The 26,194-nt window shown below is 34.9% G+C and overlaps 2 protein-coding genes across 9 annotated transcripts in view; one reads left to right on the top strand and one right to left on the bottom strand.

Moving 5' to 3' along the window:
- LOC128231305 (calcium/calmodulin-dependent protein kinase kinase 1-like) overlaps window positions 1–13,492 on the top strand; it is a 144,456-nt gene extending 130,964 nt beyond the window's left edge. For all 8 annotated transcript variants that reach the window (XM_052943945.1, XM_052943946.1, XM_052943953.1 and 5 more), the window contains 4 exons: window positions 1,752–1,839; window positions 2,705–2,833; window positions 3,467–3,597; window positions 9,988–13,492. In XM_052943945.1, coding sequence (XP_052799905.1) covers window positions 1,752–1,839; window positions 2,705–2,833; window positions 3,467–3,597; window positions 9,988–10,027 — 388 coding nt within the window. In that variant the 3' untranslated portion in view covers window positions 10,028–13,492. The remainder of the gene's footprint in view (window positions 1–1,751; window positions 1,840–2,704; window positions 2,834–3,466; window positions 3,598–9,987) is intronic.
- Window positions 13,493–15,450: 1,958 nt separating this feature from the next.
- Window positions 15,451–17,554, bottom strand: LOC128229690 (uncharacterized). Its single transcript, XM_052941482.1, has 3 exons — window positions 17,203–17,554; window positions 16,969–17,013; window positions 15,451–16,918 (listed from the first exon to the last, which is right to left on the bottom strand). The coding sequence occupies exons 1-3, from the start codon at window positions 17,552–17,554 to the stop codon at window positions 15,591–15,593; spliced, it is 1,725 nt and encodes a 574-aa protein (XP_052797442.1). The 3' UTR covers window positions 15,451–15,590.
- Between the last annotated feature and the right edge of the window lie 8,640 nt (window positions 17,555–26,194).

Raw genomic sequence — 26,194 nt, forward strand, 5'->3', positions numbered from 1 at the left:
TAAGACCACCAGATATTTTCCCAGGCTTTAAATGAAGTGCTAACCAGGAGGATATGCAGTCTACTTTCGGTTTCATCAAAACAGGAAATAAACAACTATATGGGCACCTGTTTTCCTGCGCTTTTGAGAACATGCGTTACAAAATATTTATTTTTTCATCACATTTAAAATGTTTGCAATTTATGACACACAATATTTTCCAGACGATCAAGAAGATTTTCCAGTCGATGAGCTTTTTTCCTTTTGGAGATGCATATAATTTTGATAGAGACGTTTCAACAATCGGCTGTATAAAGCGATCACGTGACTTACCATGGTCACGTGATTAAATCACTCTATATAACCACCTGTAAACCCCATATCGTCAGTTTTATTTCGGCTAAAAAATACACAACGATAGTTCGAAAAAAAGTTCAAAACACTAAAATTCCTTATGGACGTGTAAGTTGTTTAAAGTTGTTCAAAGTATAACGACGTATCGACTTTGAAATTTGAATGGAATATGGGATGTTTTCCGTGTTTTAATTTTGTTTTTTTACTCATTTTGTCACTTTCTTTGAACTTACCTTCATGCTCGTTTGTCGGTAAAATGTGTGAAAAATATCAATTCATCAATTAAAAGCTATCATTCATAAGACCAAACAAATCCATATGAAAACAATGAATTTGTATACAAGAACCCTCCCCTACTCGTTAAGCAAAACAATAGATCAATTATCGGGTGATTGAAGATGACCACGACGACACACGTACCAATTAACGGATTAGTGTCAACAAGTCCTGTGTTTTACGACCAGTGTCCCGGACAGGCAAAATAGCTGACTTACATTGGTAAAATTAAAAAAATCGATTCCGAGATTTTTTTTCGTTTTTTTTTTTTATGACTTTCCGGGACAAACATGCACCCTCCGTGACTCCGTGACAGAAATACGATTTCCGGGACAATCCCGGACATCCGGGACGTTATCACATGTATGCATAATATGAGCAATTGGTTGTTTTTTTTCTCATATAGACAGCTGCGATGATAATTATGAACCTTTTTACATCAGATGTTTGTCATGATTAGGGCATGGGTGGGTACCTGTGGGCTAGGTTTGTTTTGATGGGTACCCGTGGGCAAGGTATGTTTTGATGGGTACCTGTGGGCTAGGTATGTCTTGATGGGTACCTGGGTACAGTTTCAGTACCTGGTACCCAACTAATACAGCCATGAATACAATCTTATGTGCTATCTAGTTTTTTTTAACGTCAACCTTGTCGCCTGTTGCGTCTAAAAGTGAATTAAACCCGTGTTTCTTGTCAATGTCCTTTTTTCATAGATGTATGATTGAGTTCACTTTTCATTGACAAACTGCACATGTTATTGTTACTTAGGAATGCTTCAAAATATGGATAAAACTTGTGTTCACTATGCTATCTCATGGTTATACTGCGGCTTGTAATATATATCTTGGTACAAATGGGTAATTGATGATTGGTAACCGGGGTTGTAAGTTTATACCCATCCATGTGTTAGTCATGAGATTTGTGATATTGACTTGAAGCTGGGATAGGAAAAAAACAGCAGTTTTGTAAAAAAAAATCTTCGCAGTGCTTAATATTTCACTTCTTAATTAGCGTATTGGATCATTGTTAATTTCATGTATTTTGTTGATGTTTCCTAATGCAATCTTCTTATTCCATTACAGGGAAGATGTAATTAGCTAAAAGCCTCAGTAATTGGATTCCTGCTATTTCATTTTTTTCAGACCTGCTTCGTCTGACAGTCTTAAAGACCTCATCTTAAAAATGCTGGACAAGAACCCAGACTCACGTATCAATCTTCCGAATATTAAGGTAGGACATCTGTGTAAATGAAACATTAGCTTTCATTAGCAGAAAATTGATTTGCAGCTATATTTGTTTGCTAATTGATACATTTGTTACCAAGATGTTCAAACAGGTTTTATTTTGCCGATTTGTTAGAAGAGTATCAAATTATCATTGACCATGATGCCGATTAATGGGTCCTTGGAACTTCACTGATTTCTCCTTTATTTTAAAGCTTGTCAAATCTTTCAAAGAAAAGGATTGTCATATCCTTGGTATTCTTGTTGTCAAAGTGTCCGCCTCTCACCCAAGAGGATGTGGGGTCAATCCCCACAAGGGTTACCTTCTAACGGCCTCTCAAAATGGACACCAGCTATGATTTCATCCCTAGAAACGGACTCCAGAGTGATTCCATTAGCTATCAACTTTCGTCACAATCGAGCTAAAACATATTATTAGTATAAACTTAATAGTACACAGTGACAATTTGCTTATGAGAGAAGCAAGTCCCATAACTCTAGCTTTAATAGTTGTCGAGATATGCCCCTTGACTGACTTATCAATAAACAACGAGCATTGTGTGATGTGCTTGAGTGATTAATGCTACGGTTAATGGTTCTAACCAAAATAACATAGCATCCTTGATAAATATGGAGTCAACCGCCTTCCGACCAAAACAGTTGAATCACCAACTCGTGATTAAGTTTTTTACAATCTGCTGATGTTAGTAACTAGGGTTGTGGTGCTGTAACTATTACAATTCTTATATTTATTTAATTTGAATGCCATGAGCTTTTTATTAATAAAATGAAGGACTAGATTTTTAGGATTAAAATCTTGTATGAAATGTCCTGTTTATGTTTAGATTTATCATCTGTCCTAATGTTTGCAGGACCATCCATGGGTGACGAAGGATGGGGAATTCCCGTTGCCGACAGAGAACGAGAACTGTATCCTGGTTACTGTTACAGATGAGGAAATAAACAGTGTCATTAAACATGTGCCAAAACTGGAAACTCTCGTAAGTTGCCAAGAAATAACCATAAAACAGTTAGTCATGTATTACTGATAATTGTACAAAAAACATATAAAAAAAATAATTGACATAAGCCTAGGCAATTATTCATAAAGCATCTAAGAAAAATCATTTCTTAATAAAAAAATAAGTGGAATTTTAAAAAGAGTACTGGTGTTATCAACATTAATGTTGAAAGCATGTTATATTTGCAAGACCTTTTTTCTTAGCAGATCTTAACATTATGCAATATTGATTATAATCTTGGATAATTGAAATGGACAGTCATAATTTTTCATGAAATCTGAAAAAAATCAAAAGTGGTTTTCTGTTCTAAATTTTGGATTAAATAACAGTAATGTTTATTTTAACAAGTTTGAAGTCATGTATTTTAAAATTGGCTGAATATTAAGAATGTAATAATGTAAGAAGTAATGCTTAAAAGAATGAATTACATTTTGGTACATTCATAGCACCAATTTCAATATATGATGCTTTCACTCACTGAAGGATATCAAACATGTGTATAATCATAAAGTTTGATGAAAATTGGTTATGGATAATGATAACTGATTATTGCCGATGTTGCCATCGATGATTATTCGGTTGTATTTTATTGTCATGATTATATTTTTCCAGATCTTGGTAAAGAGTGTGTTACGGAACAAGTCCTTTAAGCATCCGTACAAGGAGCATGGGAAAGATGAGTTCAAGAAATCAGGGCGATCCAATTCCGCTCCAAACTCCACATTCCATCAAGTTGTCAAACAGTATGTATCTCTGGATTGTATATCATTAAGTCTCCCTATTGACTGGATTTTTTGAAAACTGTAGGTTAGAAATAGCTAGCTCTGAGTTGTGAGCCAGCATCGTTTCAAACTCCATATTCCATCAAATCGTGGTATGATTCTCTCGATGGTACGTTATACAGGGGCAGTATTCAATATAAATCTTGTCCTTATTCTTAGATATGCCTCAGTGATTCCATTTAGTCTAGTCTAGTTTAGGGACCATGATTACAAACAGTCTCAAGTCCAAGTCGTCTAGACTCAGACTGTTGAAAATTACAAAATCATCCTTATCCCATTCGTTTTACAAAAATGAATGTAAATAATTTTGCAACTTCGAAATTCAGCAAAGTTTATCATCAAAACTCAACTAGAAAGAAAGTTACAATCAAGTGAAGCTTTGCAGTTTTGCCACTTGAGTCTGAACTCCGACTTGTTACTGTTGATAGTCATGGCCTGAGTCTACTAGTGTATAGAAAAGTCAAAAAATGGTACACCATAAAAAAGAAAGCCCACTCCAAACTCCATATTCCATCCAGTCGTCACACAATATGTTTCATTCAATTGTACATTATACAGCGGCAGTGTTTAATATTGTTCTTATCCTTATCCTTAGATATGAAAATGAAAGCCCTCTACAAACCTTGAATATGATACCATCAGGTCATTAAACAGTATGTACCTCACAATGGAATGTAATTCATGTCACCAAACTATTTGAATTTCATTAAAACTTTAAAAATCAAGGTCATATGCACTCTCAACATGAACATTTTGTTAAATTTAATACTGAATGCCATGTTAGACAGGGAGGAATGCCTTAGGGAAATAAGCCATTATCAGGAGTGTCTTCCATAGAAGAAATGTCATCTGTGCCTGTCCATCCCCATTCAGAAACTTCAGCCTGTCATTGCTTTTCACTAGAATTCTTCATTAAATTAATGCCTGAATGTTTCTCATTAAGAACAGATCTAGATCACCATGTTACAAATGTACTTTTAGAGTTCCCTAGTGAATAGCTGGTCTAGGCTATAATTGCTTCAGTTAATAACTAGTCTTGATTGACAACGATTTCCTCTGAAAAAAGACTAATCTTGGTTGCACTTTTAGTAAGTAAAAAACGGATCGAGTCTAAACTTCTGAAAGTAAATCACTGATTAAGGCAACATTTCCCCTAGTCAATAACTGGCCGAGATTAACTTTCCTCTAATTAAACCCCTCATCAGCTACACTTCCTCCTAATTAATCATGGCCAAAAGGTAGACTTCATTTAGTCCATAGCTGGCAAATGTTATGCTTTCTATTGTCAAAACTTGTCTAAGTTACACTTCCTTTTGTTGATAACTGACATAAGCTTAACTTCTTCCAGTCAACAATAATCATGTTACACTTGGTCTAGTCAGGAATTCTTTACCTACTTTAGTTGATAACTTACATATGCTACACTTCCTCTATTTGATAACTGACACAGACTTATCTTCCTCTAGTTGATAACTGACTCAGGCTAATCTTCCTCTAGTTGATAACTGACACAGGCTTATCTTCCTCTAGTTGATAACTGGCATTGATAATTGACACAGGCTAATCTTCATCTAGTTGATAACTGACTCAGGCTAATCTTCCTCCAGTTAATATTTCTGACACAGGCTTATATTCCTCTAGTTGATAACATATATATGCTACACTCCCTCTATTTGATTATAACTGACATAATTATGCTACACTACCAGTACTTGATAACTGGCATGTGTAACATTTTTTCTAGCCAATAACTTACATAGGTTACACTTTTTCTAGTTAATAACTGACACATCCTTATCTTTCTCTAGTCAATAAATGACAAAGGCTAATTTACCTCATGTCGATAAATGACACTGGATAATATTCCTCTAGTCAATAAATGACACTGGCTTATCTACGTTATGTCTTTAAATGACATTGGATAATATACCTCATGAAGATAAATGAAACTGGCTAATCTACCTTATGTCAGTAAATGACACTGGATAATCTACCTCATGTCTATAAATGACACTGGGTAATCTACCTCATGTGGATAAATAACACTGGATAATCTTCCTTTAGATAATACATGACACTGGATAATCCTCCTCTAGTCAATAAATTACACTGGCTAATCTATTTCATGTCGATAAATGACACAGGCTAATCATTCTCTAGTAAATAAATGACAAAGGCTTATCGTCCTCTAGTCAATAAATGACACAGTCTAATCTTCCTCTTGTCAATAAATGGTACGGGCTATTTTCCTGTCAGCCACTGAAAAAAGTTTCACTTCATATAGTCTCAGAAAGAACTGATCTGGACTACACTTAAATAAGGGAGTAATGGTACAGTTCCTCTAGTAAAGAACTCGTATTATAAGTAACACTTCATCAAATAAATAACTGTTTTATGCTAAGCTCCATCTAGTAAATAACTAGTCTAGGCCCATCTTCAACTAGTAAATAATAAATCTAGGCAACACTTTAACTAGAAGTTAAATAACCTTGGCCACACTTTATGTAGTTAATAACTGATCTTGGTAACACTTCACCTGGTAAATAACTGATCTAGGTAACACTTCACCTAGTAAGTAGTTGATCTTGGTAACACTTTACATAGTAAATAATTAATCTAAGCCACTCTTCACCTAGTAAATAACTGATCTAGGCATAAATTCATCTGATTAGTTACAGATGTAGGGCAATTTTCCTCTGCTTAGTAACTGATCTAGACTGTACACCATCTGATAAGTTACAGATGTTGGTCACATTATCTCTGCTTAGTAACTGGTCAAGGCCATACACCATCTGATAAGTTACAGATGTAGGTCGCATTTTCTCTGCTTAGTAACTGGTCAAGGCCATACACCATCTGATAACTTACAGATGTAGGTCACATTTCCTCTGCTTAGTAACTGGTCAAGGCCATACACCATCTGATAAGTAACAGACGTAGGTCACATTTCCTCTGCTTAGTAACTGGTCAAGGCCATACACCATCTGATAAGTAACAGATGTATGTCACATTTCCTCTGCTTAGTAACTGATCTAGGCCAAACTTGATTAGTTACAAATGTAGGTCAAAGGTTCTCTCCTTAGTCACTGATCTTGGGCATACTCTCTCTGGATAGATACTGGTGTAGGGCAAATTTCCTCTGCTTAGTTACTGATTTAGGCCATACTCCCTCTGGATAGTTACTCATGTAGGGCAAATTTCCTCTGCCTAGTAACTGATCTAGGCAATACTCCCTCTGCTTAGTTACTGATCTTGGCCATACTCCCTCTGATTAGTTACTGATTTAGGGCAAAAATTCTCTGCTCAGTAACTGATCTAGGTTACACTCTCTCTGATTAGCTACTTATGTAAGGCAAAAAACTTCTGCTCAGTTACTGATCCAGGCCATACTCCCTCTGATAAGTTACTTATGTAGTCCAAAAAGTATCTGCTCAGTTACTGATCTAGGCCATACTCCCTCTGATTAGTTAATTATGTAGGGCAAAAGACCTCTGCTTTGTAACTGATCTAGGCCATACTTCAACTGGATAGTTAGTGATGTAGGGCAAATTACCTCTGCTTACAACTGATCTAGGCCATACTCCCTCTGATTAGTTACTGATCTTGGCCATACTCCCTCTGATTAGTTACTGATCTTGGCCATACTCCCTCTGATTAGTTACTGATGTAGGGCAAAAGTCCTCTGCTTAGTAACTGATCCAGGCTACACTCTCTCTGATTAGCTACTTATGTAGAGCAAAAAACTTCTGCTGAGTTACTGATCCAGGCCATACTCCCTCTGATAAGTTACTTATGTAGTGCAAAAAAACATCTGCTCAGTTACTGATCTAGGCCATACTCTCTCTGATTAGTTACTTATGTAGGGCAAAATACCTCTGCCAAGTAACTGATATAGGCCTTACTCCTTCTGGATAGTTACTTATGTAGGGCAAAATACCTCTGCTTAGTAACTGATCTTGGCCAAACTTGATAAGCTATAAATGTAGGTCAAAAGTCAGCTCCTTAGTTATTGATTTTGGCCATACTCCCTCAGCTTTGTTACTGATCTTGGCTATACTCCCTCTGATCAGTTACTGATGTAGGTCAAAAGTCCTCTGCTCAGTTACTGATCTAGGCCATACTCCCTCTGATTCGCTACTTATGAAGGGCAAAAGACCTCTGTCTAGTTTCTGACCTAGGCCATGCTCACTCTGATTAGTTACTGATGTAGGTCAAAAGCCCTCTTCTCGGTAAATGATCTACGCTACACTCTCTCTGATTTGCCACTTTTTTAGTACAAAAAACTTCTGCTCAGTTACTGATCTAGGCCATACTCTTTCTGATTAGTTACTTATGATGGGCAAAAGACCCATAGAAACTGACAAAGGCCATACCCCCTCCGATTAGTTACTTATATAGGGCAAAAGTCTCAGCTTTGTTACTGATCTTGGCTATACTCCCTCTGATCAGTTACTGATGTAGGTCAAAAGTCCTCTGCTTAGTTACTGATCTAGGCCATACTTCCTCTGATTAGTTACTTATGTAGGGCAAAAGTCCTGTCCTTAGTTACTGATCTAGGCCATACTCTGGATAGTGACTGATGTAGGGCAAATTTCTTCTGCTTAGTAACTGATCTAGGCCACACTCCCTCTGATTAGTTACATGTAGGGCGAAAGACCCTTTGAACCTGACCTAGGCCATACTCCCTCCGATTAGTTACTTATGTAGGGCAAATTTCCTCTGCTCAGTTACTGGAATAGGCCATACTTCCTCTGATTAGTTACTTATGTAGGGCAAAAGTCCTCTCCTTAGTTACTGATCTATGCCATACTCCCTCTGATAAGTCTCTTATGTAGGGCAAAAGTCCTCTCCTTAGTAATGATATAGGCCATACTCCCTCTGTTAAGTCTCTTATGTAGGTCAAAAGTCCTCTGCTTAGTTACTGATCTAGACCATACTCCCTAGTCTCTTATGTAGGTCAAAAGTCCTCTGCTTAGTTACTGATCTAGGCCATACTCTGGATAGTGACTGATGTAGGGCAAATTTCCTCTGCTTAGTAACTGATCTAGACCATTCTCCCTCTGATTAGTTACTGATCTTTGCCATACTTCCACTGGAACGTTATTGTTCTAAGCTGAACATGGCCTCATTATATCTAAATTAGAATTTTACCAACACTTCTCTTTCTAAGAATCACCCAGTTCTCTAGTCATGATGTTGTTAACCCGACATAGTACCATAATAACCTCAGCTTCTATCTCATCTATTATGTATAGTGGTTTCCCTTTTATGTGTGGTATCAAAATATTAAACTTGACCTCAATGGTGGCTGTGAAGTTTGTGAAATCAGAAATCTGGAATTATGTGTAAATGATATTTCTCAATTATTTAAAAAAAAAACACTTAATCTTTTCATTGATAATGTCTGCTAGTTCTAATGTTAACATGCAAATAGGATTTTGTCCTATTTTACTAAAGTTATCTTGAATGTTAAAGAATGATATTTTATATTCAAAATACGACTACATGACAAAAGCACCTTTATTTGCAATATATATTAAAATACAAATGTCAAAGTAGCAAAAAATGCCATTAAGTATAAAGCACAGATTTCAGATCCAGGTATTTTAAAGTTAAAACATTTTTAAAATGTCAAAGTTACCACTTGCTTCCTTTATTGCAACATTTATAAGGTAAGAAGAGGTGTCAAGTGTCCTAAAGTTAGAACATGTTTCATAAAATCTAAAAAAAAAAATAAGGATGGAACTAGCAAACAGCCCTGTTTACCCATTTACAGAATATTTTTTGAACTGACTTATATTGTTACATATTTTTATAAGGTGTGGACCCAATTAAAAAAATATAACAGCATGTCTGTTAAGTTGTTCAACTTCAATTCTTAATGATAATAAAAGCGTGGTACTTATTGTAGGCTGATAGGCGATTCTATTGGCTGGAAATATTGGTTATATTCTTAAATAAGAAAAGTCAATTTTTAATATTGGATTTGAAATTAGAAAAAAACAACTTGCAAATAAAAACTCAAAACATTGATATTATAGTTATGGTAATGTGGATAACCCGGAATATGCTTAGTATGAGATGTATTCCCAAAGAGTCTTAGCCATTAAGACAAATGTGTCATGGTGTAAAATTTTGTTTTATTTTTGTTTTATTGAGCAAAATTTTAATTTTCTTTGATAATGAAAAAAATACAATACAAGGAACAAAAATAATACATCTAGAGACAAAAAGGCCAACGTAACATTTTAAGACCCCATTGAACAGTTAAGACAAAATAAAATGCTGTTTGAATCCATTTTGGTAATATTTTATGTGTTATGATTGTGTTGTTGTTTTTTCCTTCACCAGGCGAATGTCAATTGAAGAAAATATAGAAGAGCAATCCTAGCGACCACACTTCCCTTGTTATGCCCACCTGCCTCAACAATTGAGAAGACTGTATTGTCAGCTTCATCTGTTGCTGAACCAATGAAAAGGCTCCATCCTGAATTTTGAATCTCAACCAATGAGAAAGTGAGGAATCCTTCAAAGCTGGATCCAATAAAAAAGCTTCAAAATATCTGCCTCTACCAATAAGAATAAAAAATATGTTGCAAATCAGAAAAGATCCATTTTGCAATGGAACATACATTGTAAACTTTTAATGGTGAAATAATTTATCTTTAAATGGTCCTGTTTTGCCAACATTATCTAAAAAACTGCAGAAGCAAAAATATTGGCAAAAATGAACTTTCATCATATGTGAGCAAGATCTTTACATTTTCTTAAACAATTTTATTGAGAACTAGTCAATGCAGTTTACCAGTAAAAAGGAGGATATTTTGGCAGCGAGAATAATTGTGGTAACAGCTAGGGTCATAATATAGTACAGGGACCAAATGCATGACCTCCATACGGCAGCTTTGCTCGTTAACAATGATATCTCAGCAATATATGACCCACTAATTGCTTGTAAATTGGATCTGCAGACCAAATACATTGTTTTCTCCCCCCACATGTTGTATATATGACTTTGTATCTTATTTTAAAAGAGCATTTATTTTTTTCCAATTTTTGTGTATTTAACTATGCACTTTCAATACAGTTTATTTTGTATTTTGGATATTTTCACAATTGTTAGTAAAGATATATACATGTATGTAAATGTATGAGGTTTTTCAAAGTTGTTTGTATTTTGTGTACATATTTATAATTCCTTTTATCTTTCATTGATCGATTACAAATTACAATTATCAATCAAATAACTACTACCTGTATACTTACTAAAACGTAACAATCAGTTGATAATATACGGCATATTTGCTTGCGACAATAGTTTATTTCTACCACTCTTGATTATATAAATTCTAATTCGGTAGAGTACTGTCCATTTTCATTGGCTTTTTGATTGATATTTTGTTGATGAGATTTTTAGAGAATGTAATGTATGCAATGTATAAGCATTGTTTTGAATATAAAGCCACTTTGAGGGAATTTTAATTTGTTTTTTTGTTATAAATAAGACTTATATTTGTTTATATTTGCTATTCCATACCAAGTAAAAGGTATTAGGATAAACTTAATAATGAAGAAGGGCCAAGCAAGAAATGGGAATCTGCCCTCTTAGCCATTAAGACTTTACCGAATATTGGAACCAGATTATGATGTCTTATTGATTAAGCGTCAGGTACTTATTGACGACTGATAGGCGTTTTCATTGGCTGGATATATAACTTTTTATCTGATTTTATTACTCATTTGAATTACAAATGCATTTAACTGAGGTTTTGGACATAAATCATAAAATATTGAAGATTATTAAATCTTCTTTCATTAATGTGTGTCAAAACTGGATATTACTAATACTTCATATAATATAAACATTATTAAACCATTATTCGGGTATGAAATTTAATACTTTAAAATAACTGTTAAGCTAAATAGTTGGGGATCAAAACTTGCCACGCCCTTGTGGTTACGAGTCTACTATGGAGTAACGGTATATAGGGAAATGTGAAAATCATCTTTGGCACCTCTACGTAGGCTCAGACCCTTGGTATTTGTTGTATAGCATCAAGGCCCTCTTGTTTTTTGTTGTTGTTTTTTTTTGGTAGATTTTTCTGCAGAGTAGATAAAATCAATGTTTTGATCAGTTGAATTTTCGTACCAACACATTTTCTATTTCTTTTATATAAATTTAATTAGCATTTTTTGAAAATCATGTGCTAAAAACAATCAGAGGAAGTAATGTTTATGCATTTTACTTTACTCAGGGGTTGGTGGGTAGAACAGGAAAGATTTGCTCAGCACTTTATTGATTCAACGGCACTTAAAAGGTCAAAGGTCAACGTGTAGTCCTTAATTTACTGTTTTTGGATTATTTTTACTGTATACTTCTCAATATGGGCCCAATGTGACAATAAATGTCCAACTTGATTTCATACCTGTTAAAATTCTGTCTAAAATATTTAAAGATTTGAACATAACGGATGGAAATCGTAAATATTATCTGTATTACACTCTGTGTTTTTTGATTCTATAACACACAGTAGCATAGTGTGTATGCACAAATCACTTGACTTTGTACAAGAAATATGTTGTTTTATGTTCAATTCAAACACTTTTGTAAAGAAAACTTCTTTTTTTTTTAAACTTTAAAAAGTTATGAAATTGAAGGAATAGTACCTTAGCTGGATGAAACCCTACAGACCAACCGACTAACATAACATTCCCTATGTACGATAGTTTATATGATAATATACTTCTTAATCCATATCATATAACAATTGTTATATTGACCACTTGGTCATATTTGTTTGTAACATGTTCAAAAAATATAACGAAAGAGAGTTTACAAAATACTGTACGAGTATGTGTACATGATTGTGGACTACTTATTGTGCGCCACGTCATGCAGGTCTATGTGTGCATTGTACACGTTTTGAATGATATGCACCATAACACAAGGGTTTATGCGACTATCAGCCAGCCTACATATTCCAGTTGACATTTTGTAAATCTTTTTATTTAACATTAATGTCTTAGAAGCCCTTTGTGACCCATATAATTAATGCCTTTATTGCACATACTTTCTGAGATTTATAAATATTCATGGTGCCATCTTTGCAACAAGCATTTCAATATATTATTATTATTATACTATTCTTGGCCTATACATGAGTTTGAAACAATACTTTGGCTGGATTATTGAATCAATTCAAGTTTTATTAGAATCTGCAGGTTAGAGTTGAATTTCATGTTTTTACTTTAGAGGAGTGTTTAATAAGATTCCCTGACCTTCTATCAATTTCTGATAGGTTTGTTGACAAGATGGCCCCCATGTAAATAGTTTGCACGACAATTGCATTTACCCATACAATCTTGTTTATTTGTATTGTCATGGTGTTCATTATTACACATGGATTTGCTCATCTTCTAAGATGCCACACGTTATATTGTAGTCCTTTTAATGTCAGTGTTATTCTGTGAGAGGATATTTGATAATCTGATTTTTTTACTCGGCTTAATCAGAACAATTTATTTATATCGCAAGAAAATTAAATGATTTACATAAGATTTTCTAAGTGATTAACACTGCCGCCTTATATTGACATAGACAATCTTAACTCATGTTCAAGGTATGGATTTGTCGTGTATCTTAGTTTGGCGTTTCAATTGTCCATAGGTCCGAAGAAAATGAGCAAATACCCATAACTCATGTTTTTGTGATATTCATAATTATTCATATACATTTTGAAGTTGTACAGAGATTTATTATTATATTATATACTTCTTAACTTTTTATTGCACTTAACACGCCCGTGAAATATGTTATCTTTTTACTATCGATTAGATTTTGATGAAATAAAATTTAAGAAACATAATGATGTGTCTTATTTTCTTGGTAAATGAATCTCTGTTTATCTAAGATGACAATCTAAGATTTTGTCATAGCATTGCTATTTAGTATATGTAGTTACTCCTAAGAAAAGATAATCTAAGCTTTTATAATAGCCATGGTAGTTAGCAGGTACCCCGAACAAAGCGAAATAGACTAATGTCTTTGAGAAGTTGACTGAAATACAGTGTCATATACCTGATGAGAGTCCTGATAGACCCGGGGGTGCAGAGGCTCTAAAGAGGGAACTTTGCAAAGTTGTTTCCACCTGATGGACATCTCTGTTATTTATTACTACTACTTAGTAATTTGGGTTCCCACCAGCCATTGGGGGATACAGTTCTCCCGCAGTAAAATTAAACTTAAATTATAGTTATGCACAGGCAAACCTTTAAAGCTTCAAGATGAAATGTCTAAATACACATGCGTTACATACCTTTTAGTTCTTGCCTTGAATATATAGCTCTGCTTAGTTAAGCTCTCTAGTTTTATAAAGAAAAAGGTTTGATATCCATGCAATTAATGTTGGCATCAATGTGCAAATAACCTTGACCCAAACACCAAAAACGTTCATGGTATTCACATGACACTTAATAACGCTTAACTTTATCAATAAACTTTTCTTCCTTAAAGTTTGTGGGGAATATATCTCTTGTATTCCCACCGAGAAATCTTGTTGCAGATACTGGTCCTATACCATTAGAGTAAAACTCCTACCTTTCATCCAGGACTGTTGTTTATCGTGTGAAGTTAAGGCTTTACGTTTGATTCCATTCAGTAGAGACAAGAGTTATGGCCATTGACACATTGAAAAATGAGCATGTAGGATGTACAAGTTTATGTCACCTCAAGTGTTCGTCCAGTACTCCTGAACCATAAGAGAAATGTTGATCATTGGGAAGTTGTGTACTTTAGGGTTTAGGTGAGTTGACATTCAGAACGGATTTATGGCCCTTGTCACAGTGAAAAAAGTGCATAGAGTATGTAAAAGTTAGTGTCACCGTATGTATTTAACCTATACGCCTGAAACATTACAAGAATGTTGTTCAGCATGGGAAGTTGAGCTCCTAGTTTTTCATGTATTCCATTCCATAAGACCCGGGATACGTCGTTCAAATTGTTGAAAACTGGTCTGCAAAATACTGTGTCGTGTCTATGAAGCTTAATTGTAAAATAGAAGTTGTTCATCCGGGATTGGGTCAAGGGTTAAAGTCAGACTGTCAACATTCTTTAGAAGTTTGTCTGGACAATAATTCAAGAAATATGAGAACTAAAATAATGGTCGGTGGATCCTACAATGTTCATGATCGTTTGATAAAGTTTATGTTGTTAATGAAATGTAAACAATGTATAGTGTGAATATAATAGCTGAAGTAATAAAATCGGAATTTATAAACAGAAAATGATTTATTTACTTGTACTTGATCTATTTACTTTTTGTGAACATGTGTGAGATGACAAGTTCAAGTTTGCCTACAGAGGAAATGGTCGAGGGTTCGAACTCCACACGGATGTAATCTTATATAAACAGTTACTGACAGCAAGTTAAATAAGGCGACCGGCATTTATGAGTCAGGAGTAAGATGTTCATCAATTGAAATGTCCAGCGGGCTGGCCCTACCTATAATTAGAGGGATGACACTATAATAAAGAAATGCTTTTACAATACTGGTATGCTCTTACACATCTTGGTTCCCTTATTGTTAAATAAGAATGTTGGGCGTTCACTTTGCTGGTTATCTGATTGGGGCATTGAGTTACACACACTTTTTTTCCAATTAACACCAATTATATTTATTTATTGTTCTGTACTTTAAACATAAAAGAAACAGACTTTGTTCAACAACGTTCAACTGATATCCTCTGTTAACAACACGAAACAAGAAACAAAGATAATATCAATTTTCACACAAAGTTACTTTCAAGTTTCTCTTCAACAAGTAATCAAATTGAGAATCACACAAAATGTAATACTTTCTACCACTTTTTTCATAAGTTTTCATTCACCACATTATTAACCTTTTTCCCCCATGTAAGTGTGCTTCATTCATATGTTTCCATTGACTGTCAGTCACTACTGGAGTTCCACCACCAGAATGTCATCTTGGTTCCCACCAACGATAAGCCTACCAGTTCGGGGATTGTACCAGATTGTCCGTGGATGGTTGATACCATCTCCCTCCCTGATTAATGTTGTCATCTTCTTCTTGCCTTCCTCGTCAAACTGCACCACTGTGTGGGAGTCTGATGAACATACAAACACGTGTCCACTCTCACTAACATGTACACAACAAGGCCAGTTAAAGCTCGTGTCCCGTAGTGTGGACAGAATGTTGCCCTGAGTGTCCATGGTGACTATCTTGTTCTGACCGGAGGCTGGAATAAAGATCTTCCTGCCATCTGTGCTAAACGCAAATTGATTCACTGTGGAGTTATCAGAGTTATCTTCATGTATTTTCCTCACAAGCCTGCCAGCTGTGGTGTAGAGGTACAGGGCAGTGGCCGAGCCCACATAAAGCACACCCCCATGGTGACTGATAGAGTAACAGCCATGGTCAACTGAGAACTTCCTAGTCATCTTAATGGTGCCAGCTGACACAGTGAGAAAGTGGACCTCATGTCTCACAGTGTCACCTCCACAGTTTACAGTGACAGCCACTTTTTGGTCTGAGATACTGCAGAGAGCATGTGTATACTTAGGGAGATCACAGTGGGCAGTGACCTTGTAATTACTGTCCAACATTTTTGCTTTTCTACTTACATAATCTACAAGAATAATCTCACCTCTTGAAAGAACAGTGATTCCAGTTATATGACAGTATTCTTTGTCTGACTTTAATTTCACATTGATTTTTTTCTTCGCTTTCATCTTGAAGACTTTGGATATATCCAATAATGGATTAACTTGTCCAGATGATTGCATGCCAAACAAATTATGTTGGCCATTAATTTCAGCATTCCCTTTCATGTGTCCGAGTGTCTTCAAGTCAGACAGCAGTTGTAGAGCGTTGGTAGAAGGTTGGAAAATGACCGTCATCTTTTGTTTGGTGGACATATCCTGAAGTAGTCTGTTGGCCTCTGTCATCTTGTCCTGGCATTTTCTGTAACCAATGTAGAAGGTGGACTCACTGTCATCGTCCTTGGCTTGGACAGTGTCCAAGAGAGCCTTAAGCTGGTCGTGTATGTTTGTGCAGGCATCAATGTCCTTCTGTAGTGACCCATCTAGGTCAGCCAGGACACTGTCTATCTCTTCCACTGTCCTCTTCTCAAGCTCATCTAGCAGCTGGTTCAGTGATGTCCTCAGGGCCTTGACCTTTGTCAGCATGGACTTGCCTGAAGCCTTCAGGGAGTTCTGTTTTTTTTCTTTCTGACGTCTCTCACCTGGGTCAGGCTGGTTGTTACCTTAGTAACACTCGCTGGAAGCTCCTTGAAGTCAACCAGTGTTTGTATGCCCCTGGCCAGGTCCGATATCAATGTAATGCTTCGGCACATCCTGTGTGATATGAATAATGAACAAATCTTCTATACTTTTGGAAATTGAAATGCAATACAAATTCTTTACATAATGATGGCAATTCAAGGCCTAAATGCCCCATTAAGTTTATTATAGTGATAAAATGTAAAGGGCATATTTTCATTTTTGTAAAATACCTGTTTGAACAAGATTAAACACAGTAATTATCTATGGTTCAGTGATACACAGAGGTGACAACAAAGCTCATCGTGATCGTCACAGTGCAGCTCCATGACTTTCGAAGGGTGAAGATCGCACATATAGATGGCGTCTCCTTTTCCCGACCATTTGTTTACATCCTTACGGCCCAGCACAATATGCTCTTTGTGGACTTTTGCATGAAATGTCAGGCACTTGTCACAGTAATATTTAGAGCAGTCCCCGCAGAAATACTTGGCCTCGGTGTTGTGATAGTCATCTTTACACAAAGAGCAGGAACAGTCATGTATCAAATCAGAGGCATTCAAATCTAAGTCTTTTAAATTATTGATAACTTTCAAATGTCTCTTGGGTTTGAAAGCCATTTTATTTCATCCAGTATTCCTTTTGTGAATGATCCGTTTAGACCTTTATGTCCTTGTTTCCGATTTGTTCAAGGATCGAGTTTCAATTCTTTTCAGCGACCATTGTTCTGATCATCCTTTGTGATAAGATTCAATTCCAACCCCAGCTCGATATTGAGGACATGATTGTCAGGTAAAATGTTGAATTATACCTGTCCATTCATTCAATGTCATTCAATTCATGTTGTAATAACTTGTTTCACAATCGTTGTAAATTAGATAAGTTTAAACTAACAATGTATGGCCTCGTCTGGTTATTGGTGATACTGGGAACATAATTATATAATATTGAATGACATTGTACATTCAGCCTTTAAAGAAAATGAGAAGAGTCTAAAATATCATAATTTTAGAATGATTTGGACAATGAAATAATCCTAAAAAGTACATAACCTTTTTTGTTTCGCCTTAATTGTTAGAAACTTTTTTAGCATAACAGGTTTTTCTCCTTTATTTTATTTAGATGAATAACTTGCTTATTCTTGTTTCTACATAAAAAAAATAATATTTTATCATGATAACCATTAGAATAACATCCTATCATATTCTCGAAACTCTTTAAAGTATAAAAGTTAAAGAAATTATACCAAACCAAAAAAAGTGAGCTTTAATCCCGTTATAAGGGACTTGTTTCAATGAATTGAAGCTTGGCCTGGTATTAAGGCGCACAATATAGGTGGAAGCATTTTTATTTTTTTTAATGCATTATCATGTTTAACTCATTTGACTTTTATGATTAGGTAGAGATCAAAGAAATGTTAGCTTTCATAAATCAGTTTTCTGAATTAAAACTTATATCACTGGTCACAAATTCCCCCAATTTTAAATTTCGCTAATATGATAATGCACTAAAATAAATGTAATAACATTTTGCATCAAACTGATCACAGACATTATATTTATTAAGTGCTTGCATACAGTATCTAGAAAAAGGTTACTAGGGGTTTAAGTCTTCATAACAGATCTTTAATTTTGACCTCAAATATATACATTAAAACTCACTAGTTTTACAAATAAAACAAATAAAACATAATTGACAGGTATTCGGTCAACGTCTGTATAGAACAAAAACTTTAACCTTGACACAAATAAGATCTTACAAGAATGGAAAAAAACAAAACTTTTAATTGGAGAGCTCTAACTATATATGATAATGCCCGGTTAATTTGGTAAAGAAAATATTACAATTCAAATCCTTCAGTTACCTTTACTAGCAAGTGGATGGTGAACAGAATCAAATGTTGGAAAAGGTAAAACCTTATAACTTTATATACTTTATTGGCATGTCATGTATTTTCAAAATAAACAACAGAAAATAAAATCATACAACTATCAAATAAACATTTCTTTTACATTGTTTCTTTTCCTAGCAAGTAACAATAATAATTAGGGGGATATCCAGAATTTGACATTAGAGAGGCGCAATTGAGGGTCACACATTGGTGCGTATCTAGGATTGGACATTAGAGGGGCGAAATTGAGGGTTACAACTTGGGGTGTATCAAGGATAGGAGATGAGAGGATCGCACTTAAGGGTCAAACCTTGGGGCGTATCCAGGTTTGGACTTTAGAGGCGCGCACTTAATGGTCAGACCTTAGGACGTATCCAGGATTGGACATAAGAGGGGCGGTCTTAAGCGTTACACCTTCGGGCATATCCAAGATTTCACGAAAGAGTGGCACACCTGTGAGTCACACCTTGGGCTGTATCCAGGATTTGACATGAAAGTGGCGGTCTTGAGAGCCACACCTTGGGGGCGTATCCCGAATTTCACGTTAGAGGGGCACCCTTGATGGTCCCATCTTCACGTTTCCAGGATTTGAAGTAATAGGGTTGCACCTGAGGTTCATACCTTTGGATGTGTCCAAGATTTGACGGGCGCACTTGAGGGTCACATCTTGGATTGTATCCAGGAATGGACGAATATGGGGCGTACTCGAGAGTCACACCTTTTGGCGTATCCAGGATTTGACATAAGAAAGGCTCACCTGAGGGTCACACCTTGGACGTATCCAGGATGGCTTGATAATTTTAAACATCTCATTACAAAATAGATCAGAATAATCTTTTCTTAACTTAACGAAAATATACTGATGAAATACATTTAGCGTCGGACCATGTTTAAAATCTAGGTTTACCAATCATATTTTCGACGATGATTAATTATACACAAGATTTGTATTATTTATATTCGCAAAAGGAAATGGACATCTTAACTTCTTCAAAAACATGAACATAAACATGTCTTCAAATATACAATACAATAGGATCACTCAATTCATTGTTATAACTAACAATAAAAAAGGAATGTGTTTTGATAGCATAGATGTTGACATTGGTAATATTATTGTCAGTGTCGTCTGCAGTCAAAAACCAGCCTTTGCAAAAAGTTACTGATCTAGACCATACTCTCTCTGATAAGTTACTGATCTAGGCCACACTCTCTCTGATCAGTTACTTATGTAGGGCCAATTTCTTCTGCTCAGTTACTGATCTAGGCCACACTCACTTTGATTGGTTACTGTTTTAGGGTAGGGAATATTTCATCGGCCATATTTCTCATCCAGGCCATACTCCCTCTGCTTAGATACTGACCTAGGCCATACTCCCTCTGATTAGATACTTATGCAGTGCGAAATTCCTTTACTTAGTAACTGATCTAGGTCACACTCCCTCTGCTTAGTTACTTATCTTGTCCAAACTCCCTCGGGTTAGTTAATGATCTTGGCCATACTCCCTCTGATAAGTTACTGATGTAGGCCATGCTTCATCTGATTAGTTACTGATGTAGCGAAGATTTCCTCAGCTTAATTCCTGAGTCAGGTCATATTTCCTCTGTTAAGTTACTAATCGACCCCACACTCCGTCTGTTTATTTACTGATTGAGGCCATACTCCCTCTGATTAGTTACTAATGTAGGGCAAAAGACCTCTGCTCAGTTACTGATCTATGCCATACTTCTTCTGATTAGTTACTGATGTTGGGCAAAAGACCTCTTCTTTGTGACTTATCTAGGCCATACTCCCTCTGATAAATTACTGATGTAGGGCCAAATTTCCTCTGCTTAGTAACTGATCTAGGCCATACTCCGTCTGATAAGTTACTGATGTAGGGCCAAATTTCCTCTGCTTAGTTACTGATCTAGGCTATACTTCTTCTGATTAGATAATGATGTAGGGTAAAAGACCTCTGCTTAGTAACTGATCAAGGTCATACTCCCTCTGACAAGTAACTGATGTAGAGCCATATTTCCTCTGCTTAGTTACTGATCTAGGCCATACTTCTTCTGATTAGTTACTGATGTTGGGCAAAAGACCTCTTCTTTGTGACTTATCTAGGCCATACTCCCTCTGATAAATTACTGATGTAGGGCCAAATTTCCTCTACTTAGTTACTGTTCTAGGCCATACTCCCTCTGATTAGTTACTGATGAAGGTCCAAATTTACTCTGCTAAGTTACTGATCTAGGACATACTACCTCTGATAAGCTTATTATTTAGGGCAAAAGACCTCTGCTTAGTAACTGATCTAGGCCATACTCCCTCTGATAAGTAACTGATGTGGGCCAAATTTCCTCTGCTTAGTTACTGATCTAGGCCATACTTCTTCTGATTAGTTAATGATGTAGGGTAAAAGACCTCTGCTTAGTAACTGATCAAGTTCATACTCCCTCTGACAAGTTACTGATGTAGAGCCATATTTCTTCTGCTTAGTAATTGATCTAGGCCATACTTCTTCTGATTAGTTACTGATGTAGAGCAAATTTCCTTTGCTTAATTACTGATCTAGGTCAAACTCCCTCTGATAAGTTACTGATGTAGTGCCAAATTTCCACTGCTAAGTTACTGATCTAGGCCATACTTCTTCTGATTAGTTACTGATGTAGGGCAAAACATCTCCTCTTAGTAACTGATCTAGGTCGTACTCCCTCTGATTAGTTACTTATGTAGGGCAAAATACCTTCTGTTAGTAACTGATCTAGGCCATAATTCTTCTGATTAGTTACTGATCTTGGCCATACTCCCTCTGATAAATTACTGATTTAGAGCAGATTTCCTCTGCTAAGTTACTGATCTAGGCCATACCCCCTCTGGTAAATTTCTTATGTAGGGCAAAATACCTCTTCATAGTAACTGATGTATGGCAAAAAAGACCTCTGCTTAGTAACTGATCTAGGCCATACTTCTTCTAATTAGCTACTGGTGTAGGGCAAATTTCCTCTGCTAAGTTACTGGTCTAGGCCATACTCCCTCTGATAAGTTACTGATGTAGGGCAAAAGTCCTATGCTCTGTTACTGATCCAGGCCATATTCCCTCTGATTAGTTACTTATGTAGTGCCAAATTACCACTGCTTAGTAACAGATCTAGGCCATTCTACCTCTGATTAGTTTCTGATCTTTGCCATACTCCCACTGGAACGTTATTGTTCTAAGCTGAACATGGCCTCATTATATCTGACTTAGAATTTTTCCAATTCTCTTTCTAAGAATCACCCAGTTCTCTAGTCATGAAGTTGTTAACCCAATATAATACCATAATAACCTCAGTTTCTATCTCATCTATTATATATAGTGGTTTCTCTTTTATGTGTGGTATCAAAATATTAAACTTGACCTCAATGGTGGCTGTGAAGTTTGTGAAATCAGAAATCTGGAATTCTGTGTAAAAGATATTCTTCAATTATTAAAAAAACACTTAATATTTTCATTGATAATGTCTTCTAATACTAATGTTAACATGCATAAGGATTTTGTCCTATTTTACTAAACTTATCTTGAATGTCAAAGAATGATATTATATTATCAACATATGACTACATGACAAAAGCACCTTTATTTGTAATATAAATTAAAATGCAAATGTCAAAGTAGCAAAGGAAATGCCATAAAAGTATAATGAACAGATTTCAAATCCTGGTATTTTAAACGTAAAACATTTCGAAAATGTCAAAGTTACCGCTTGCTACTTTTATTGCAACATTTATAAGGTTAGAAGAGTTTTATTTGATGAAGTGTCAAGTGTCCAAAGGTAAGAACATGTTTCATAAAATCTAAAAAAAAGTAAGGATGGAACGAGCAAACAGCCCTGTTAAGCCATTTACAGAATATGTTTTAACTGACTAATATTGTTACATATTTTATTAGGTGTGTACCCAAATAAAGATATAACAGCATGTCTGTTAAGTTGTTCAACTTCAATTCTTAATGATAATGAAAGAGTGGTACCTTTTGCAGGCTGATAGGCGATTCTATTGGCTGGAAATGTTGGTTATAACCTTAAATAAGAAAAGTCAATTCTTAATCTTGCAGTTGAAATTAGAAAAAAATAACTTGCAAATAAAAACTCAAAGCATTGATATTATAGTTATGGTAATGTCGATAACCAGGAATATGCTAAGCATGAAATGAATTTCCAAAGAAATGTGTCATGGTGTAAAATTTTGTTTTATTGAACAAAATTGAATTTTCTTTGACAATGTAATAAATAAAATACAAGAAACAATAATAATACATCTAGAGACAAAAAGTCCAAAGTAACATTTTAAGACCCCATTGAACAGTTAAAACCAAATAAAAGTGCTGTTTGAATCCATTGTGGTAATACTTTATACCTCGCGACCACACTTCCCTTGTCATGCCCACCTACCTCAACGAATGAGAAGACTGGATTGTCAGCTTCATCTGTTGATGAACCAATGAAAAGGCTTCATCCTGAATGTTGAATCTCAACCAATGAAAAAGTGAGGAACGCTTAAAAGCTGGATCCAATGAAAAAGCTTCAAAATATCTGCCTCTGCCAATAAGATAAAAAAAAAATATGTTGCAAATCAGAAAAGATCCATTTTGCAATGGAATATACATTGTAAACTTTTAATGGTGAAATAATTTATCTTTAAATGGTCCTGTTTTGCCAACATTATCTAAAAAACTGCAGAAGCAAAAATATTGGCAAAAATGAATTTTCATCATATGTGAGCAAGATCATTACATTTTCTTAAACAATTTTACCGAAAACTAGGCAATGCAGTTAACCAGTAAAAAGGAGGATATTTTGGCAGCGAGGATAATTGTGGTAACAGCTAGGGTCATAATATAGTACAGGGACCAAGTGCATGACCTCCGTTCTGACAGCTTTGCTCATTAACAATGATATCTCAGCAATATATGACCCACTAAGTGCTTGTAAATTGGATCTGAAGACCAGATACATTGTTTTACACCCTAACCCATATTGTATATATGACTTTGTATCTTATTTCAAAAGAGAATTTATTTTTCCCCAATTTGTGTGTACTAAACTATGCACTTTCAGTACACTTTATTTTGTATTTTGGATAGTTTCACAATTGTTAGTGAAGATGTATATATATATAAATGTATGAGGTGTTGCAAAGTTGTTTGTATTTTCAACTATTTTATGTATAAATTTATATTCTTTTTATCTTTCATTGATCGATTACAAATTACAATTATCAATCAAATAACTACTACCTGTATACTTACTAAAACGTAACAATCAGTTGATAATATACGGCATATTTGCTTGCGACAATAGTTTATTTCTACCACTCTTGATTATATAAATTCTAATTCGGTAGAGTACTGTCCATTTTCATTGGCTTTTTGATTAATATTTTGTTGATGCGATTTTTAGAGAATGTAATGTATGCAATGTATAAGCATTGTTTTGAATATAAAGCCACTTTGAGGGAGTTTTAATTTGTTTGTTTTTTGTTATAAATAAGACTTATATTTGTTTATATTTGCAATTCCATACCAAGTAAAAGGTATTAGGATAAACTTAATAATGAAGAAGGGCCAAGCAAGAAATGGGAATCTGCCCTCTTAGCCATTAAGACTTGACCGAATATTGGAACCAGATTATGATGTCTTATTGATTAAGCGTCAGGTACTTATTGAAGACTGATAGGCGTTTTCATTGGCTGGATATATAAGTTTTTGTCTGATTTTATTACTCATTTGAATTACAAATGCATTTAACTGAGGTTTTTGACATAAATCATAAAATATTGAAGATTATTAAATCTTCTTTCATTAATGTGTGTCAAAACTGGATATTACTAATACTTCATATAATATAAACATTATTAAACCATTATTCGGGTATGAAATTTAATACTTTAAAATAACTGTTAAGCTAAATAGTTGGGGATCAAAACTTGCCACGCCCTTGTGGTTACGAGTCTACTATGGAGTAACGGTATATAGGGAAATGTGAAAATCATCTTTGGCACCTCTACGTAGGCTCAGACCCTTGGTATTTGTTATATAGCATCAAGGCCCTCTTGTTTTTTGTTGTTGTTTTTTTTTTTGGTAGATTTTTCTGCAGAGTAGATAAAATCAATGTTTTGATCAGTTGAATTTTCGTACCAACACATTTTCTATTTCTTTTATATAAATTTAATTAGCATTTTTTGAAAATCATGTGCTAAAAACAATCAGAGGAAGTAATGTTTATGCATTTTACTTTACTCAGGGGTTGGTGGGTAGAACAGGAAAGATTTGTTCAGCACTTGATTGATTCAACGGCACTTAAAAGGTCAAAGGTCAACGTGTAGTCCTTTTAATTTACTGTTTTTGGATTATTCTTACAGCATACTTCTCAATATGGGCCCAATGTGACAATTAATGTCCACTTTTATTTCATACCTGTTAAATTTTTGTCTTAAATATTTTAAGATTTCAAAATGATATATAGAAATCGTAATTATTATCTGTATAACACACTGTGTTTTCTGATTCTATAACACACAGTAGCATAGTGTGTATGCACAAATTACTGGACTTAGTAAAAGAAATATGTTGTTTTACGTTCAATTTAAATGCTTTTGTAAAAGAACTTTTTTAAAAAAAAAATTAAAAAATGTTTGAAATTGAAGAAATAGTACCTTAGTTGGTTGAAATGTAGGATTGTATCCCTTCTCATTGCTTGCATAGGGATACATAGGTTGAACTTTAGTCTCGCGTGATATGGACTTGACACAAGCAACTCAAAGCTGTACAACACTACAGACCAATCAACTAACATAACATTCCCTATATATGATAGTTTATATAATAATATACTTAATCCATAGCATATAACAAGTGTTATATTGACCACTTGGTTCTATTTGTTTGTCACATGATCAAAGAAAATGAAACGACGGAGAGGTTACACAATACTGTACGAGTATGTGTACACGTGGACTACTTATTGTGTGCCACGTCATGAAGGTCTATGTGTGCATTGTACACGTTTAAAATATGTACCATAACACAAGGGTTTATGCGACTATCAGCCAACTTACATATATTCGAAGTGAAATTTTGTAAATCCTTTTATTTAACGTTAATGTCTTAGTAGCCGCTTTGTGACCACTATAATTAATGCCTTTTATTGCACATACTTTCTGAGATTTATAAATATTCATGGTGCCATCTTTACAACAAGCATTTCAATACATTATTATTAAATTATTCTTGATTAAAATGAGGTATACATGATTTTGAAACATTTCTTGAATCAATTCAATTTTTATTAGAATCTGCAGGTTATAATTGAATTTCATTTTTTTACTTAAGAGGAGTATTTAATA

The sequence above is a fragment of the Mya arenaria genome, chromosome 4, assembly GCF_026914265.1.
Source record: "Mya arenaria isolate MELC-2E11 chromosome 4, ASM2691426v1".
NCBI lineage: Eukaryota > Metazoa > Mollusca > Bivalvia > Myida > Myidae > Mya > Mya arenaria.